Raw genomic sequence first — 20,726 nt, forward strand, 5'->3', positions numbered from 1 at the left:
GGAGAATGTTGTTTCTACGTGTTCAAACGGTTGCCTAGTTACAGTAGAACTAAGGCCCGCCCACAAGTAGTTTCATGTCATGAAAAAATATTGCTGAATGGATTAACGATTTACGTTATCTTGTATTGATTTTAATGAGTCCCATTAAATACATATACGTAACACAGATGTATGTGTACTTGTTAATAATTTAAAATATCCGTTGCCAAGGAAGTGGGACCTACAACTCTCGCGACAACTAAGGTAGCAAGACTGCTCCCTCCTGTTGTTAGCTAATGTTAGCTCAGATAACGTTAGCAATAAATGGCTGATGGGTAGGTTTGCTGTTTGCTGTTTTCACTGTTTCGATGGAGCAAAAACCATCCACGCACTGCTGGTTGCCGTGCATTGAAGTCTTCACCGATAGAACGATGTCCGTTTTATCCAGAACAGCAAGTTAACGTTAGCCTACAGAGTACAACAAGTGTGTCTTGGGGACAACTGAGGACTTACACGTTAGCAACAGACAGTGCCAGGTACCGTAGCAACGACAGACGCTTATTTCACCACAACAGCCAGGACATGCCAACAGCCACTGAGTCTGCGAGCTGCATTTCACATTTTCATGCTTGTACTCTTCTATATCGTTATCTTTTGTCTATCTAAGCGATGTTCGTTTGACAAAAGGAACTTCAGTTTTAGAGTTATTGTCACTAAATGACTATTTTCATGTTCATCCAGGGATCGTCAACAGCAACAACCACCCACCATGAGATTGAAAACATCGCTGCTAAAGGAACCAAAACATATCCTTTTTATGCTCTCATTATGTCCTTAGTTGTGAGCTTTTACTGCTCAAACATGTAGGTAGCACAATCTTTATTATTAGTTGTTGTTGTAGTAGTATTGATTGGTTAGTTTTTATTGTTAGGCTTGACCTTTACTATATCAAATAAGATAAGATATAAATAAACTGGAATCAGTTCATCCATGTTTCAAATGACTATATTATGTTCATTGCAGAAGACACTGCGACAACCCACACACACATAACCAGGGATATAGTCACCTTTATCCATGTTTTCCTTAACACTAGACCACATAAGGAACTTGTGAGCTGTGTGGGCTGGACCACAGCAGATGAGTTGTACTCATGCAGTGAGGACCACCAGATCCTCAAGTGGAACCTGCTGACCAGTGAGACCAGTCTGGTTGTCAAACTGCAAGAGGACATCTACCCCATCGACCTACACTGGTTCCCCAAAACCGTGGGTGGCAAGAAGCAGACCCAGGCTGAGATCTTTGTCCTCACCAGCACTGATGGCAAGTCTACAAAATCACCAACTGGCCAGTGGGCTGCAGGGCTTGGTTTCTGAGGTCACTTATGGCTACAGTAGTTCATAGTTTAGTGTCACAACTTGTTCACTCAGTGAACAGCTACAAGACAAGGATCAATGATTGTTATTCAGTCATATTTAGACAAGGACATCAAATTTGTTTAATAACACACTTTTTTGATAGAGGGGAGAAAATATCATATGTTAGCAAAACATAAGAACTGCTTGAGGCCATCAGATTCTGGGAACCTCAGTCTGGTATTGATAACGATTAGGAGGACACTGTTTTACTTGATCGTAAGCAGAATGAGTCAACAACTCAGGAGATTTTAATTTTACTTTGTTTCAAATGATCTTGTTCTGAACAGGATCTCTTCTATCTTCTTGAGAGAAATAATGTTGATTTTCATGGTGCCCAACACCTTGAGGAAAGGGACTCATGCATCACAGTGCAGAATGATTCAGTCTCTGCTCTAGTTTTCATTAAGCGTTCTCTGCTATCAAATCAGAAAAAGTGGATTTTAGTTTTGCATTAGTTTATTACAGTGGTATTACACTTGGTAGCACAGTCTGTGTAAAGTGTGTCTGTATGACCTGTAGTGGCTCTTGGTCCTATATCAGATATATACACACAGAATGTGGATGTACTGTGATGGCAGGCGACGTGTGGTCACAACACTAATGGCAGTGTAGGGTTGCATAAACACACCCACAAACTGAAGCAGCAATTTTCCCTGGCAGACCAGGGAGTAGTGAAAACTCTGTTACCATTCACTTTTGCAACTTTCTACTGGTTCATGCCTTGTTATAGTTACACAAATATCAGAAACGCCCTTATTTCTGCCATAGTTACAAAATACATTATTGTTTTCTCTTGTTGAGAGACAATACCAGGGCAATTGCACAAAAATATTCCTATTGATATCAATATCCACTGGAAATTGTAGTTTTTCTGGTTTCTGTGCCAGTTGTTTAACATTTTCAGAAATATATCAGATCGTTAAACAGAAAGCAATCAACCACAGAAGTATAGTTATATTGGGTGGGAGGAATCTATAGTAACTTTGTGGCTTTCCCTAACCTCACTTGATTAGTGGGCCTTCCCTTCTCCGGGCCAGCATATTAAATCTGTGTTTGGTTCCTTGTATTGACAGACATATAGCACATATGCAGTTTGACTGTTTTTTTTTTAAATTAGAAACATAGAGTGAAAAAGAAGATTTGGTGTAACGCTGTTCAGTCCTATTCTCTGCCTCTGCTCCCAAAAGTAAATATTGAACAACTGGATGCAATAATACAAATTATCTTTCTCTAATTAATTAGTCTGCTTTAGGTGTATGTATGTGTAGGTGTATTTAATTATTTCCCCTGCTGCTTATGGTACGTAATTTGCCAGTCCACTGGAGGGGAGTTTGTGTGGAATGAAACTAGAAATGTCCCAAACTAGACATAAAGCATATCATTGGGGCTACTGTTCGTGACAGCAGTCCGTCTCTCTGTCTCTCTTTTTGTTGATTGCGTTAGACTGTGTCATCACAACTAATTTCACAGCGATGTATTGACAAGAAAATTATATATAATAATATAAGTTAAATTACTTTAAATAGAAGTAAAAAAGAAATACTCATAAATACGCATATATGAATTTGATAAGCAAACACCTGCAAATAACAAGCAAACAAACAAATCAGCACACAAAAGCAATAGATGAGTGATTGGTAGATTAAGTACAAACACATGCTTGCTTGGACACATTGGAGAGAGTTTTACTATGGTCTTTAATGGCTGCATATGTGATAGAAATTATGTTTTTAAAAGCCTATTTTCATTCTAAAGTGTCCTTTAATACAGCCAGACATGGTTGATGTACTCACTACCTGCTTTCCTGGATCGGTGACATTCATTTTTGTTGAGACGTCCAAATATAGAAATGGGAGAGAGCAGCAGCATGCTGATTTGAAGTTTTAGGCAACCAGAAATTACATAGAGCATTTTGATTTTTTTAATACGCACTGCCACAAAGTATATGGTTGGCTAGTGTCTTCAATAACTGTCTCCATGCCTGATCGCTCTTCGTGTCTAGCAGATAGGAAATTGCTTTAATTCAAGCAACAGAAGGCCCTTTGCTTTCACTCTTCCGCTTTGTGTTAGAAGAAGTTTGTAATTTAGCTAGGAGAAGAAAATATGGCTTTGTAATTGTACCTTAGGGGATTAATAATTATTATCCTTTTACATTTATTTATAGTGTCAGATTCTTTTTCAAGCTTTAGCACAACTTTTCTCCTTACTAGTGTTTTGGATTGCATGCTGTAGAAACCTTTTGTCTATATTTGGCCCCTCTGCTTCACCTATGGACCTGAATAAACGTGTGGTCTCGGTAGCCAGTATATCAGTCAGCATCCACTTAGTACCCGGTGAATTACAACAGACACTGCTGTTCTTCAGTGATAGACCGTAATTCTTACCCCGCCCCACCCCACCACCGCAACCTAGGCCTAGACCATGGGCTTGCCTTATAGCGAGCTTTCTTTTGTGGCTGTTCAGGGAAGTTCCACCTGGCCTCCAAGACTGGGCGCATTGAGAAGAGTGTGGAGGCGCACAAAGGAGCTGTTCTGGCTGGGAGATGGAACTATGATGGGACTGCTCTGATCACAGGTAAAGATGACAGGACACACACACACACACACACACACACACACAGTCTCTGTATATCTTCATCTACTCATTTACTCTATGTTAATCTATATGTAACTTTGAATTTAAATTTAGAATTTTGTGGATTAGACGTGTATTTATTGCTTTATGACCTGAAGTCCATTTTGTGCGTTACTTTTTTAGCCGGAGAGGATGGGCAGATCAAGATCTGGTCCAAAAGTGGTATGCTGCGCTCAACACTAGCCCACCAAGGTAAGGCTAGAGACCGTTAAGAACCTAGCTTTCACTCCTTGGCTCAGTTTAATCTAAATATGTGTCTATTTCCTTTCAAAAGTTCTGGACCGCTGTCCATAATTATATATGATCACTAAACCAAGCATTTATTAACAAAGTAGAGCTTACTCATTTGTTCCGCACTCAACCACTGCCCTCTAGTGTGATTAACACAATAATGGCTGCTGGTGTTGCATACAGTAGAGCAGCAGTTGATGTGCTAGATATGTGGTCGAGGTAATAGATGCGGGTGTGTGCTTGTGTACACTCGTGCTTATCTTCAGCTCAAGTGTCATAAGTAATTTGGCGTGGCAGTGTGGCGTAGTGACTGGGGAGACGACTCCTCAACTACAGGAACCAGGTTCAAGTCCTCATGTCGACAGACATCCGACCTACTGAAGTGTGCTTGAGCAAGACAGCTCCAGGGCTGCTGCTCTGTAGCTGACCCTGACCTCTGACCTCTCTGCGAGAGAGGGCAAGCGTAAAATGAAACTGCTTGCAAGGATCAATTAAGTATCGCATTATTAATACTTGTATGATTAGCAGTGACATATTAGGTTTAGTAAGTATGCACTTGCAGGCGCCCACACACACACACACACACACACACAAACAGGCCTACATCTGTCTGCAAAGTGGCCACAAAGTTTATTACCCATGTCACCCTCTAAATATGAATATTGATCTCACATATGCTTTGATTTACAGTGTGAGAAGGAGCTGATTTGAGTTTTAGAAGGGAACAGGTTTTAACAGGTCACAACCATGAAGCCGGCTGCAGCCACGTGAAGCCAGTCTCTGACCAACCAGCAGGCAGACATTTAGTAAACACAAGGCAACACACAGCCACCAATTACAGCCTCTCTCTCTCTCTCTCTCTCTCTCTCTCTCTCTCTCTCTTTCTCTCTCTCTTTTTCTCTCTCTCTTTCTCTCACTCTATCTCCATCCCACCCTCCCTCTCTCTCTCTCTCTCTCTCTTTCTCTCTCTTTCTCTCACACACACATGCACACCATTTTTCATTTTTGGCCCCTCCGGCTGAAAGAGCACCTCTTTGGATGAATAGGACAGAATGAGAGAGTGGAGTGAGAAAAAGAGCAAGAGCTAGAGACCTGATGAGAGGCAAAAGGACTAGGCATGCTGGACTGCAATCTTATTCATGTGTATTCAGGGAGCCCTACTCCTGGTGCCATGACACAAAAGTTTCCCTCACTGGGCTCCTGGTTGAGGCCAAGCTCAGAATAACCGCCCTGGAGATGGGCTGTGTAACTCCGCTGTTACACAAGGTCCCAGATGGCAGAGCAACTTGGAACAACAAAAGTGTAGGCATAATAAGTTGTTCCAGCTCACATTTTGTTCGATTTTATTCTTTTGACTTTCATTCAGCATTTGTAATAATATTATGTTTTCTTTATGAAAGTGTGTGTGTGATTGTTGCATGCATGAGTGTGTGCCACACATGTACGTGTGTGTGACTCAGTGATCTGAAAGATTCGGCTTTGTGTTTAGGCTGCCTTTTTAGTCAAGCCAGATCATTTAAAATGACAATGAGGGAGGAAATGTTTTCTCTCCCCTTGGCTGTGTGTGTGTGTGTTGGGCCTATTAGGATGTAATGCTGCTCAATACAACCAAAAGCAGAGTCACCGCTCCAGTTCCATTTTTTTTATTAAAAGCGCCATAAAGTTTCAAAGGTTTATAGGAGTGGAGTTTTATTAAAAGCCATAAAAAAAGACTCCTAATGATACATTTCTCTGTCCAGCAGTTGCATTACAGATGGCTTACTTATTAATTGATTCATTGTGCTGTTTGACTTATTAAACGTTTCTTCTCAGTAGTGGGACAGAAAAAAAGATGGGGGAGGGGGGTGAAAGTTGGCTTCTTGGGAAATAGATGGCACACCCCTGCTGAATGACTGGTGCTGTGGAAAACCTGGCAGGGGAAAGAGCAATTCGGCAACAGTACGTAGGAACATTTTCCCTCAGCTGGCTGTGTGGAGAATGAGCTGCTGGGTGGTGGGCTGCTGAACAGACCTACACATTTGTAGAACACCTGGAGAATGTGCCGGTGCCACAGAGCAGGCGTGGACACATCATCCCCACATGGGACTCAGATCAGTGCAGGTGTTGCTTATCTTCAGAGCCCTCAAGTACATGCATATACACACACACACGCACACACACACAACAGGAGGAGTCACAGGTATGGCTGCGGGCCGCCGTCGTGTTCTTGAATACCATGCCCCATTTTGAGAGAGAGAGAGAAGGAGAGAGAGAGCAAACTTAGCAGAGGTTGGAAGTGAGTGAGAGGGAGGAGAGAGGAACTTGTCTCAACCCCTCTCATTGCCTTTGTCAGCTTTAGATCATGTGACCTCTTGGCATTTGTGAGAAACCACATGCACCTGGAGTGGGGTTAAATGTCAGGCCCCCTCCCCTCCACACGCATACCCTCAACCCAACACACACACACACGCACATTCTCTCTACCACACGTACACACACACACACACACTCTCGCTCATAGAGTTTAGGCAGGTTTGCTCAGCTGGTAGTTTGCTGGATGCCTGCAAGCTAAGTGCCATTCCATAGGCTGAATGAGGTGAGTTCTCTAAGGGAACATGACACTTTCTGAGAGGAGAAATTAGTGCTGCTGTATCCTCAAGCCGTTGTTCACACCAACTCTCTGTGTGTATATGGAAGAGAGGGAGAAATTCACACACACACGCACAATTAATGCACATTTCTCTGATAAGTATGGCCGCAAACCAGAGTCAAACCACTATATACTAATTTAAATGATCTGCTAAAGCCTACCAGTTGATCTTGGATTGAGAATAATACACGATTGGCTTTTTGTGTGTGTGTATGTGTGTGTGTGTGTGTGTGTGTGTGTGTGTCTCTCTTCCAGGGTCTCCTGTGTATTCTGTGGCCTGGGGCCCAGACTCAGACAGAATCCTCTACACATCAGGTAGACAGCTGATCATCAAACCCCTGCAGCCCAGCGCTAAAGTCATACAGGTACAGTAGTGTGTGTGTTTGTGTGTGTGTTTCAGTGGTTGTCTGTTTTGAGAGATAAAAAAAAAGGTATAGTTTTGAGATATGACTTTGACAAACAAGGTAAGTTGTACTTGCTGGTGTCTGTCACAAATACAAAAATCTGCTATCCTGAAGTTGCCTCTGCATTTGTATTTGCAGTTGTCTTGTGCTTCCCCAAGCCCCATGCTTGTGTCTGTTGTGCTCTACTTCTCAGTTTTGTGCTACATGTATTCCCTTTGTTCTTGTTTTTTTTTTTTTTATCTATTCCATTAATTCTCCAATGAACTGTTTTCTGTTGTCTGTGTGTTCTCCTTTCATGATCTTTTTATCTTGTGTGTTCATTTTGCTTATAATTTGCTCTATCCTCAAGGCCTCTCAAGGCCTCTTGCCTCTTGCCAGATCTTCATTGTAAATTAAAACTTGCTCTTCATCGACCTGCACTGCTACATAGAGGCTAAATTAAAGGAAAAAATAACTCGCTCAATAGATCTGTATGTGTGTGAGTGCTTCCGCATTAAGAAAGGGTGCGGGACTGAAGACCTTGCACACCAGTTAGTATTTTTCTTGTTCATGTATACATTTGTTTATTGTTCTTCTTGGAGCTGAATAGCGCCTGGGACCTTGAATAAACACTGGAGGGTTTAATGTGCGCCTTCTCACCCCCTTGCTCCCTCTCAGCTATTACCACACTTGCACACACACACACACACACACACACACACTCCAACTCCATCACCTCTCCCTGAGAAACAGCTTCGTGAGGAGGAGCCCCCACTACAACCTCTGTGACCTCTGCAACCCCCGACACACACACACACACATACACACACACATTTCCCTTGGGCCCAGGGAGGGAGCAAGAAGGGTACAAAAAATAGAGGAGTGTAGGCATGTAGAGAGAGCGGGAACAAGATAGGAGCGCAGCAAAGCTAAGGCTGGTGACAGGCTCTCTGCTCTGTGTTAATGTTGTAGTCGTCTAATGGCTCGGACTAATTGGAACCAGCATCCAGGGCGGGGCCTTGTGAGGTCGCCATAGGGACAGGAGTCGGACACACCCTTTTTTTTACCTCTCACGACCCAAAGACAGATTCCTATTAAAACACCAGCACTCATAATGGAGAGAGTTCACTCTCTGTTAAGGTTAATATGAAACAATTGATGAACGTGTAGCAATGTTTAATAAATGCCAGGCTTAAATTACAGGCACATCGTAAAGCTCTCCCATTCCATCTGGAGTCTTTTTTGCTCAGTTTTTGCAACAGTCTCTCTGTTGTGGTCTTTTAATAAAATACTTCATTTTTTTATTTTTTAATAAAATTCATTATAGCTCTCTGCCACTTCTGTGATCAAGACAGAGGTCACGACAAAGGAGAGAAGTGTATGGACTATATACAGTAGCATTGGCATAAGCATCGTCTCTCATCTCTCTCTCTCTCTCTGTTGCTCTCTCTCTCTCTCTCTCTCTCTCTCTCGCTCGCTCGCTCTCTCTCTCGCTCTCTCTCTCTCTCTAGTGGAAGGCTCATGATGGGGTCATTTTGAAGGTGGACTGGAATTCCGTCAATGACCTCATACTGTCAGGTGGAGAAGACTGTAAATACAAGGTGAGTCAGTGTTTGAGTATATGCCTACTTTTGGACCTGTTAAGATGTGCTGAATTATTTTATTTTTGTACCTTTCTGTCTCTCCCCTGACCTCCCTCCCCAGGTGTGGGACAGCTATGGGCGTCTACTTTACTCCTCGGCGTCTCACGACTACCCGGTCACCTCTTTGTCCTGGGCTCCGGACGGAGAGCTGTTTGCCATGGGCTCCTTCAACACCCTACGCCTCTGTGACAAGACTGGGGTAAGGAAAGCCCTTTTAACCCCCGTCAACACCCGCATTTTTCAGTTGTTTTCTCCCGTTAAAGCCTCGCAGTAATCCCTCACAACAGAATGTTAATTAGAAGATTCTGTTACCACAAGGTGCTTTCAGCAATTAGCTTCTGCTGAAACTCCAAAATGTCCTTGACAATTCACAGTTGAGAAAGGGAAACGCGTCCTTCCCTGCTAAACACTACAGACATACAACAGCAGGATGTTGTGATCAAAGAAGAGTCTGAAAGATTTTGCAACCTTTGAAATGAAAATAATTGGGTGATAAAATGTTGAGTTTTTAGGTTCTTGGGAAGAGTACCTCTAGGCTCTGTGAGTTTGTTGGGTCATTGGTTTGTTTGTGCATAATCCTTTTTGCAGTGAGCAGTGTTTAGGGGAATTACTATATGTCCTCTTTAGGCCACGCAGAGCCCTAAGAGCTCTGCAAAAGGGGAATGCAGTGTGCGCTCAAACACCAGGCAGTACGGTAAAAGTCAAACTGGCATGAGCCAGCTCTAGGTAGGTGAGCGTTTGGCCAGTTGTTGCACAACAGCAAAGGAAGAATATGATGGATTAAGCAACAGCTTATCAATCACCTGCCAAATGCCCGCTCTTCTACTGAGAAAAGTATCATCACAGATAGCAGCCCTCAGTCTAATACCCCTTTCACACACACACAACCCGTGAATATTAAAGTATGCTGATCCAGGTTTACCCTGTGTCACAGGTAATTCACGCCAAGCCTCATACACTGGAATATCTTACAGACTGTCACCTTATAACATCATCAAAAGCAAGTGTGTTTACATTCTGAGTTCAACATGGTGAGCGACATGACACTGCAGCCACGGATTGACACAGCTTAAGTACTTCCACACCAAGTGAAGCAGAGTTTGACCGGGTCTCAACCCTGATCTTAATCAGTGTCATTTTCCAGGGTCGATAGACCAGGGTCGAGCCTTTCACACTGACGGCCGACCCGTGTATTTCCCACATCACTAGTCCGATGTGAAATGGGTATAAGCCACTACCTGCCACTGCTCAGGCCTAGAGCCTCCAATCAATACGAATGTGTTGTGGATGGAAGCGCAAAACTATCACGTAAAAAATAAAATAATTATAGAATTCCTCTTAGCTGCTGAAGTGATAGTTTGGAGAAGCAGCGTGAATTCTATTTTAAGCAATGGTCGCTGAAGAGCTTTGCAGCAGCTACATAACAGTTTGGGAGTTGGGAGTCCATGTGCTTTCCACAAAGCATGAGTTTCTATTTTGTGTGTTTTTATTTGTGTATTCTCATCTACCAATATAACATCTGCGCTTTATAGTCGGCCAAGGCAATTTGCCAGGAACATATTTGTAGTACACTGTAAACTATTCCAGTGCAGTATGGTTTATATTGTATAGTTCACTACAGACCGTGGGCCTTCTATACGTTGCTCTAGATGTCTCTGTAAACCACATTAGGCCACATGCCACATGTTCTTATTACCTGGTGCTGATGGTAACTGGAGTTGTAATGAGAGGGGAAATGAGAGAATGATGGATGGTAATTGTTGTTTTATTATTGCTGAACGTTTGGCCAGAAACGATATTGCTGGGTCCCTGCTCTGCCCTGATGGGACGTTAAGGGCTCTTGTTGAGTTTACGTGGAGATGTCAGTGTATTGCTGTATCAAACCTGTTGTAATGAAAACAAACAGCCAGGGCTGGGCTCTTCTATACTGATCACCAGGCATTTCATGCTCCATTTTGATCTAATTAGGATCAAATGGCGTGTTTTTTTCTGGAGCACTAAAACAAATGGGCTGGAGAGAGGACTGAGCCAACACAGATGTCTACTGCAGAAGGGTAAGGTGTCTGTGTGTACGTGTGCGTGTGTGTGGGTGTGCGTGTGCGTGTGTGTGTGTGGTGTGGTGGGGGGGACATTAATATAAATGTATAAAGTATGACTTTCCAAAGGGGTACAGGGAAGGTCACTTTTCCTTTGTATTTATTTTTACTTTTTGTTTTTCCGAACCAGGGATTACAGTAGCTTTTGGCCTGAAAAATTGCCATATTGTAGAACAAGTTGTGACCTAATGGAGTCAGTCAAATGAAGCCAGCTTTTATCCATTTTCTCAGTGTAAACACAAACAAAAAGCAGACATAATTGAATCCAACTTTCTCCTTTATTTTTTGTAATGACCTGAATCACCTTAAGTCCCTCTATTATGGGTTTGTTTACGTGGTTGGTTTGTTCCATTGTTCGTCATTGCACCACTTGCTTTGCTGTGGTGTGGTGTGGTTAAGGCGGCGTGATGATGGTGGTGATGATGATGATGATGGTGCTGCCCTGCTCTAACTGGGGGAAGGGTATGTTTGCCTTCTCCTCCCTAAGCCCTCAGAGACAGTGTATACTGTAGCGTGGCGTGGGAGGCTTGCTCAAGAAGAGGAGGGGAAAAAAGAGAAACAAAGGGAGTGGAGAGAAAGAAAATCCCTCTCAAAGGTCACTCCATCTAACTCTTTTTCTATGTGTGAATTCTCTCTCACACACAAGATTGGAGAAAGCACAATTTGCATACATATGCTCACTCATTGTATTGTAATTGCTGTAATATCACTGTGCATTTGTGCACACACAAACACACACACACACACACACACACACACAGACAGAGGCCAATAACCGATTACAATGTCCTGCCTGTGTTGGTGCTGTGGTGTGTTTGCAGTGCAGTAAGGGTTAAGCAGTGCGAAGAGTCTTTGCAGTTACTAGCGTGACTAATGGGAAGGAGTTTCATTCTGTATCTGCTACAATGAAACCTTGCACTTTAACGTACTGCTGCTGCTGGCTCAGCAGGATCAGTCCCGCGCATTTAACCCCTTCACCTCCCGTCCAGCTCGGCTCTCCTCTCCCCCTAAACTCTCAACTGTCTCCTCCTCCTCCTCCTTTCTTTCCCCCTCCTCTCCTCCTTTTCTCCCTCCACACACCACAGGACAGATGTAGTGCATTGCCCCCCTCATTATCACCATGGAGGGAGGGGGAACGCACGTGCGTGCGTGCGTGCGTGCGCACGCACACACACACACACACACACAGAGTTTAGATAGAGGCAAAAGTTTATAAGCAAGTACACACACACAGAAGTGCTAGGGACTACTCTTGCAGGGCCAGCAAGTCCACCCATTTACTTTTTCCTATTCGCCTCGTGCAACATCAACATTTAATTATTATTATATTATTATACTATTATTAGTATTAATATATGTTTAATTAGTTGGTCAGTTTGGAGTTGGTGTGTGTGGGAGGCACTTTTTCCCTATACAGGAGCTATAGTAGGACACAAGACACAAAGAGGTTCACTGTCCCTTTTACAAGATTTGGGAGACACAATAAGTCAGTGTCTGTATCTGTGCCTGCCTTAGAGTATGCATGTGCCCACATGCCTGTGTGTGTGTGTGTGTGTGTGTGTGTGAGCATGGCCGTGCAAATGTGCCTGCGAGACAGCAGTCTATTTACGAGGCGCTGCAGCTGGTGTCTAGCGTCTGGACCCTGTCACGATCCCTGACACTGTGTCACTGGCTAACAAGTGGGACTCATTGTGCCAGGCTAGCGCTCTCTCGCTTTCTCTCTCCACCCCTTTTTCCCCTCTTCCCCCCTTTTCTCCCCCTTCTCTCCCATGCGCTTGTTTTTTCTCTCTCCACTGTACATCCGTGCTCACATGCATAAAATGTAACAGCAGTTTAGTGTTGCTGTTTTTGATTCCATTACAGTGAATCTTAAGACTTTTTTTTCACATTTTCTCAGGTTGCATGAGAAATCCCATCACTATAATGTAACATAAGTTCCACAGATTTTCTTTGGACAACATTCATCAATTCTGTTTGTGGTACTCCACGAAGAGGAACAGAGCAGCGCCCCTGGAGCTGATAGCTATTCAGTGTCTTGCTCAAGGACACTTCAGCAGGGCGGATGCTTGGTGTCACGAGGGCTTAAACTCGGCTTTCTGGTTCAAGGACATAGTCCTTAATCACTTCTCCACCCTTCTGCCTGGTTTGATGCTCATTCAGGACAGACCCAGTCCTAATTGAACTCAATGATGACGCCTCCCCCGCCTCTCCTGGTCTGCTTTGGCTGAGGTCTGACTGAAGACGTGGCTGAGCTTAGCCCTGGCCCAGTCCAGCTTCCCTCCACTCTGCAAGCTATAAACCAATGTAAAGCTCCTCTCCTCTCCCATCCTCTGCTCTCCACTCCACTCTGTAGAAGGCTATACTTATCCACAGCCTTGTTAGGATGGTCAGATGTTTACATGTTAGCCTCAGGCTGCTATTTACCCATTTACTTTACCTCAGCTCAAACAGCCCTGTCATAAGTAATGACATGAAGACAAAAAATTCTCCCTCGTAAGAGTGTACGTGCGTGCAGTTTTCCCTCCACAGTGGAACTGGAAATTCTGATTCCTCTTCTCTGCTAACATCTGTCACCCTCACAGAGTATTGGGAGATGAGTTGTCATAAATCGTCTGTCAAATTGATAGCTCATAATGGCAGTGCTGTTCTGAAGAGTATGGTTTGTGAATAAGTGTAAAACCACTGGTATCTACTGGTGGAATCTGCCTGTTATTTCACAAAACAGCCAAAACAGCCCTCAATCATTGCAATCGATGATTTATCATTTCCGGCTGTGATTTTCTCCTAGCTCCACTGTGTTGGTTTGTGACTCTGGAATCTGATGTTGGCGAATGAAAAATGCTGCCTCCCCCCTTATCTGTCCCATCCATCTAGAGTACTTTGTGCCAGTACTCTGGTCTAACAGCCATGCGGTATGAATTTGAGTGGGTGATTGATCTTCATCAATTTCCTCCTAATTGCCTCTCTGTCTGTGCGCACCCTTTCCCTCTTTCCCTCAACAAGGGAGAAAACATAAATCCCACCCCCCACCCCCCCCCGGTGGGGGGTGGGATTTATGTTTTCTCCCTTGTTGAGGATATGCCCCCTCCTCCATGTGTCAGGGTGTGTTGGTCTACCTCCTTCTTATCAGTGCCCCCCCCCCCCCCCCCCCCACACTTCTGCTTCTTCCCTTCAGGGTGAGTTTGGCTCCCTCTCCCTCCTCCCTCCCACCAGGTTGAACTTGGCTCCTGCCTCCCTCCCTCTTCTGGGGGGGGGGGGGGGGGGGGGGGGGGGGGGGGTGTTCCCTCAGGGTCTTTGTGAGCCTTGCTCAGCATCGCTCCTCTGGGAATGGGATCATGTCCAGCTGGAATCACCATCTCTCTCTCTCTCTCTCTGTCTGTTTCTCTCTGTCTCTCCTTCCCTCCCTCCTTCCTTTGCAGGCTCCGTCTCTATAGGATCTTTGTCTGCTGTCCTTATAGCTGCCAACCAGTATTGACTCTTATGGAGCAACTATCGCTCCTGACTGTCCATTAGCTTACCCATGGTCAATCTTCTTCCTTTCTTCCTTTCTTAGCAGTAGTGTCTGGTCTTCTGTGCCATGCCAACTTCTCCCTCCCTAACAGACTAAGTTCAGGCCTCCTCCTATCTTCTCAAAGAGTCCATCTCGTTTTTTTTCCCCTTTACCTTTAAGAAGCCTATACCCGGGCCTGGGCTGGCAGTTAGCTGCCAACCTCTGGCCGGCTAACATCTGGAAACTACCGCTGCTGGAAGGGAATAAAACGGCCGAGAGTTCTGGTCCTGATCCTGAACCGCTGTTAGTGGAGCGTGAAAAGGCCAGAGAAACCATTGTAGATTTATTAGGCTGCACGCCTTTATCTGTTTTCATCACATGAGAAGGGGACGGTTAGTACAGTACGGCGCAGATGGAGAAAAATGTCACTGCAAAGGAAGGGAAAAGGCTGCAGGAGTGGGAGAGTGAGAGAGAGAGAGAGAGGATGGGGGGTGGAAAAACAGCAGATGTGGAGGGGTTTACACAGGAGAGAGGGGAGAATGACGAAGAGTAAGTCAGAGAGTGAAAGAATCGGCATAAGTTTAATGAGAGAAAGACCATGTGCGCATGAGAAAGAGATAGTGACTAAGTGACTGAAAAATGGAGAAAGTAAGTTTGAGAAAGAGTGTGTGTGAGAGAGAGAGAGAGAGAGAGAGAGAGCAAGAGTGAGGGAGCATTGTCAAACAAAGAGAGTCCTGAGTCAGCAGCAGAGCAGTTTTCTCCCCAGGCAACTGGGCAGGGCTACTCCTCTCTCTCTCTCTCTCTCGCACTCTCTCTCTCTCTCTCGCACTCTCTCTCTCTTTCGTTCTCTCGCACTCTCTCTCTCTCTCGCACTCTCTCTCTTTCGCTCTCGCAGTCTCTCTGTCTCTCTCTCTCTTTCACTATACCCCTCCCTGCCCTACTAGATGTGCGCTTTTGCTTGCTATTTCTTGCTCTCTGCTCTCCTCCTTACTTTCTGTTGTTCTCTTACTGTTACAAACTACTGCCTGCCTTTAGTAAGCCTGCACCCTCTGTACGGTGTGAGCTGCAGTGGTAGCAAGAGAGTGTAAGTTCTGAAAAGGGCGCTCTCACCCATCAAAGCTCTCTTCCTCCACACCTTCTCCCTCTTGTTTTCATATGAACAATTTTTACTTACTCCTTTTAACACGTGTCAGTGAGGCTGGCAGGCGGGTTGAGGCCAAGCCCACAGTGTGTGAACAGTGTGAAACGGTGTAGGATGCTGTACACACACATCCACACACCGAGCTTCATCTATCATCCCAAAGAGTTCAGAAGGTTCCCTACTAGAATGTGAGGATAACGGTGTCTCCTTTGTATTGTAGGCCCTTCGTGCTGACCAGGTTTTGGTTTTCTTTATTTTCTGGACCTATTCTGGCACGGTCTGTGGAACAGTGTATGCTAAGGTCCTTCTTGCAGATGATTGACCCCACTTTTATAGTGCATGCGCGTGTGAGTGCATACACGTGTGTGTGTGCGCCTGTGCCTGTGTGCGTAAAGTGGGTTAGAGTAAGAGGCACTTGTTGACATGGTATTACTTTTACACCTCTCCAGAGTTCGGCTAAAGGCTTGCCTTGTTGGAAACCAAAAAGGAGGGGAGCATGAAAAAGAGCTGAGAAAAGAGAGAGCGGGTGGGGTGGGGGGGTGGGGGGGGGGCGGGTCGGGTGACGGCAGAGAAGTGTAGTGTGGAACTGTCCAATATATCCTGTAAAGTTGGCCCAGGGAGTGAGGCTGGGAGGATTGGTCTCTCCATAAAAGACGGTGGTTTCTGTTTCCCTCAAGTCTCTCTCTCTCTCTCTCTCTCTCCACTCTAGTCCCTCTGCCTCTTTTCTTTACTTCTCCACCCCTCCCTCCCCCCATGGCTGGAGTGAGTGTATGATAGTGAGACAGTGCCCTGCCAGCCCCTCTGGCAGAGTCATCACTCCCCGCAGCACTAAATCACTACCTCCACTCACTAGACAAACATGTCACACTCACAGAGAGAGAGAGAGAGAGAGAGGGAGGGAGGAGATGGTGTAAGGAGTGCGGGTGATACTGGGTGAGGAAGGCAGGGAGCAAGCGAAAAGGCTTCAGCGGGACAGAAAGCTGGTTGAGGAGGAGGTCAGAGGAGGTGAGGTCTGTTGACAGGGAGGTGACTGGGAGCTCAATAGGCATTAGGTAATTTAAATACAATGAAACACCACCAAACACATGCACACAAAGCTTCTGAATACACAAAAGCAGAGCATATGTGTTAATGGCGTATCACAGCTCAGCTTGTGGTGACGAGCTTCACTGCCAACCCAAAGTTCATTAAGGCCTGGAGGCTATGGACGTCCAGAAACGGATGATTTGAAAGGGTTAATGTTTGACTGCTCCCCAGGGTTCCTCCCCTCTTCTGTTGGCTTCCATGTGGATCCGAGTAGTGCTTCGTTTTGACAATGACTAATTTATTGACTGGTTCCCCCATTTGGCATAATTTGTATAATTTTTGCCACCACAGAGAAGTAATGGGCTTGTCATCACGTGTGTGTGTGTCCATGTTAATGTGTGTGTATTTCTATGTGTATACGTGTGTTTTTTTAAGGCTCTATGAAACCTGTATTCATGTGCGTATATATAGTTCACATTATAGAAGGAAAGCCAAGGTGTTGGGATGGAGCTTAGACCTACAGTAAGCTGTTAAGTTCAGACATCCAACCAGCTGTTATCAACAGGTATTACATAAGCCATCGGAGAACAGTTTAGTAGGGTGCTCCGCAGTGCTTTCCAAAATAAACTGTGTGCCTCTGTGCTGTGGAATCCCATAGAGGATTCATTCATTCTCCATGCCGCTTGTGCTTAAGGGTCAGGTCGGGCTGGAGCCTATCCCAGCATGCATTGCGCGACAGGCAGGGAAACACCCTGGACAGGTAGCCAGTCCATCACAGGGCAAACACTTAGACTGACCACTCACACTCATATTCACACACAGTCTCCAATTCACTTTTATGTCTTTGGAGTGGACACAGGGAGAACATGCAAAATCCACACAGTAAGGACCAGGGCTGAGATTAGAGATAGAGGATTGTGGAGGCTTAATGGCCAAATTTTCCAGCCCCCTCAACCTATGTGTAGGCTTTTGGATGAACTAAATCTGCCGTGCCTAGTCAAGTGGTCTGGTATGTTCTAGACCTACTGTCAGTGGTGTTCTAGACCCATTGTAGTCCAATGGGTCTTATGTATTGTGCCCTGTGTAGCATGCCAGCATAGGCCTAGCCAAATACCCAAATTCTTAGTGATTTTGTGTGTGCGTGTGTGTGTGCGTGTGTGTGTGTGTGTTTGCAAGCGCGCATGTGTGCATGGTTGGTGCTAATAGAATTCTGCTGGCCAGCTCACAGCTGTGTCCTGCTGATGAGTCCCAGGAGGCCCCAGCATGTGTCTATGGTTACTGTGTTGAGGCTCCAGCATGAAACCATGTGTAGATCATTACTTCTCTCTCTCTCTCTCTCTCTCTCTCTCTCTCTCTCTCTCTCTCTCTCTCTCTCTCTCTCTCTCTCTCTCTCTCTCTCTCTCTCTCTCTCACTCGCTCTCTTGCTCTCTCTCTCATTCTCTCATTCGTTCTCTTGCGCACTTTTGCTATCTCCTGCGCCCTCTCTCTCTCTCACTCTCTCTCTCTCTCTCTCTCTCCCCCTCCCTCTCTCTCTCTCCATTTCCCTTCTCCCTGTCAAAGCTCTAACTTGTGCCACTCTACACTCGCCCCAGGCCCAGGCTCTGTATCTATCTAGCCCAGCCAACTGGGTATTGCAATGCAGAGATTTACAGAGCTCCTTTCACCGGCCTATGTTTAGAAACGAGCTTATAGCTATAGCTATTGTGTGTTATTGCAGAGGCAGGGAATGAGAATGGTTTATTGTGCAGCATGTAGGGAAGAAACTGTGTCTGTATGCGGACGAGTTCACTTGTATTGGGTACTTTATTTTAACAATCTGAAATGTTCAATGTGATGTGTCATGGGCCATAAGGGCGGGCTCATCTTGCATGGTGTAATAGAGGCTATACTCCCTGATGTGTGTGTATATACATACACACACATACACATGCACACACACACACACACACACACACACACACACACAGCTCCTTTGCAAACTTCAGTTTGAGGACAAAGCTAAAACAGAGACAGAGAAAGATAGAGCAATATGTAAGAGAGTACTTTTGGTAATAGTTAACTGTTTTACTCTAGTATACTTTACACTTGTTTCCTTCTTTATCAACTTACCTGAGGTAATACATCAAAGGTTAGAGGTTAAAGGGTGAGTTTATAGGCTACATCTCAGGTGACAGCCTATTTCCTGGGTAGTAGTTGCGTTTGGACCGGAACTTTGTGTCAAGTTGGTCAGCACCTCCCTGGTGATGTGTGCGTGCGTGCGTGTGTGTGTGTGAATCTCAGTGTGATTAAGGAAGCTCAGACTATGCGGTGCCATGGGACGTTTGAAAGCAGCTCTTTTATGGGCCTGAGTCCTTGTTCTGTTTGATAGTGTGTAATTTAATGCAGTGGGTTAGGCTTTATTATAAAGCACAGCACATTAGGTGCTCTTCATTTTCCTCCCAAACAGCAGCTTCACATTTTACCTCACCAATCCCCCTTGAAAAATGATTTAGCGTCAGATACTGTTTTTGGACTTGTACCCTCTGCGTGTGTGTCAGAAAATGAAGAATACAGTCTTGGTGGCATTGGGACTGAGACATATTAACAACATACAGGTACACAGTATTAACTGTCACATGGTACAGGACTTCAAATACAGAGCAAAGGGACATTGCAGGTCATGGATGATAGATAGTAGACTGTACATGTCACTCTACAAATAAACATTCAGCATTCAATCACTATGCACATTCAGGTAGCATGGCAAACAATATGGTTTCAGCTCTACAGAAGGTGTGGTGATTTGGATCACACCAGTCCAGCTTAGGAGCCTGTTCCCAGCCAAAACAATTCCCACACATAGGCCTGACCAGTCCTGGACACAGGCCCAGCCCGTCCTTATCCTAACAGCAAGCCCCAGCCCCCATAGAGGGGTCACTGCAGGCTGACATTTACAAGGCCTCCTAATCTGCTGAGAGATTGATGAGCCCTCATCCAAAATCCTCCACCTCCTCCCCCCCAACAAATCACTTTGTTTTTAGTTTCACTCTCCTACACTCCTTCATCTTGCAGAATTGGTTGGGGAATGAGCTTTGTCTTAGACTATAGATTTGTGTCTGCATTCTCATACATGCACTCTCTCTATCTGTTTATGGCTGGATACTTGCACGCGTATGTCTAGTATACATTACACCCAGGCATCTGTGTTGTGTTTATTACGTGTAGGGATTTACACTCTGTACCTGCACTGCCAGGTCCTGTCCTGCACAGAGGCATACAGGCTAACTGAAGCCAGCTGGCTTAGCAGAGAGCCTGCCAGTTTAGCCACTCAGATTTATGCAGGACTGTTAACCCTGGGCTAGGTTGGCTCCCACAGCCTCTAATGTTAGCACAGTGCTAAACTAACAGATTAACGTAGCCCTTCTTTACCCAGTGTGCAAAGCTTACAGTACACTGTAGGATTCAGATCTAATCTGGCCCAATGATCCAAAGTGTACCAATGCTCTAGGATTTTTGCAACTGATAATTATTGATAATTTAATAAGGACATTGACCAATATTAATTTATTAATACAGCACTGTATGTTTCATATTTTTTTTCCAGTTTGTCAGATTTTGTAGATGTCTTTTCCAGGCAGCTTTTGGTTTTAGCGGCAGTATTAGCAGAAATAATTTAACTTGTTTAATAACTGATATGTGAATAAACAAACTAGATCCTACAATAATAGATGGTGAATGAGTGCAATCAAACTCATTGCTCTGTTCCAAATAGACAATAGAAACTGATCTCCAATCTGCCATTTAGAGTAACGTCGCTCAGTTAGTGGCCGATCAGCTACCTCAATGCTAGCCCATTGTTTACCAGGCTACCTATGTCCCACCTGTAATTTTGCCCTATAGATTTGTAGCTTATATTGACATGAATATACATTAGTTCCTGCACAATGCTAGGCTCAGTTGCTAATTCTCAAAGCTCTACAACATGCTCTCTGTTTTAAGTTACAATTAAGAGAATCTCCATACAGTCATACGCAGTTTATTGCACAGTCACACATGGTATGTTGTACTTTTTTGCCA

General features: G+C 44.7%; 1 protein-coding gene across 1 annotated transcript in view; it reads left to right on the forward strand.

Annotated features, from left to right (window-relative positions):
* Positions 1 to 1,084: 1,084 nt before the first annotated feature.
* The window catches only part of ift80 (intraflagellar transport 80 homolog (Chlamydomonas)), a 36,590-nt gene continuing 16,948 nt past the window's right edge, over positions 1,085 to 20,726 (forward strand). Inside the window, exons 1-6 of the mRNA XM_071927886.2 lie at positions 1,085 to 1,302; positions 3,861 to 3,971; positions 4,155 to 4,223; positions 7,147 to 7,256; positions 8,786 to 8,875; positions 8,979 to 9,116. Coding sequence (XP_071783987.2) covers positions 4,196 to 4,223; positions 7,147 to 7,256; positions 8,786 to 8,875; positions 8,979 to 9,116 — 366 coding nt within the window. The 5' untranslated portion in view covers positions 1,085 to 1,302; positions 3,861 to 3,971; positions 4,155 to 4,195. The remainder of the gene's footprint in view (positions 1,303 to 3,860; positions 3,972 to 4,154; positions 4,224 to 7,146; positions 7,257 to 8,785; positions 8,876 to 8,978; positions 9,117 to 20,726) is intronic.

Source organism: Centroberyx gerrardi, chromosome 6, assembly GCF_048128805.1.
Source record: "Centroberyx gerrardi isolate f3 chromosome 6, fCenGer3.hap1.cur.20231027, whole genome shotgun sequence".
NCBI classification, from domain to species: Eukaryota; Metazoa; Chordata; class Actinopteri; order Beryciformes; family Berycidae; genus Centroberyx; species Centroberyx gerrardi.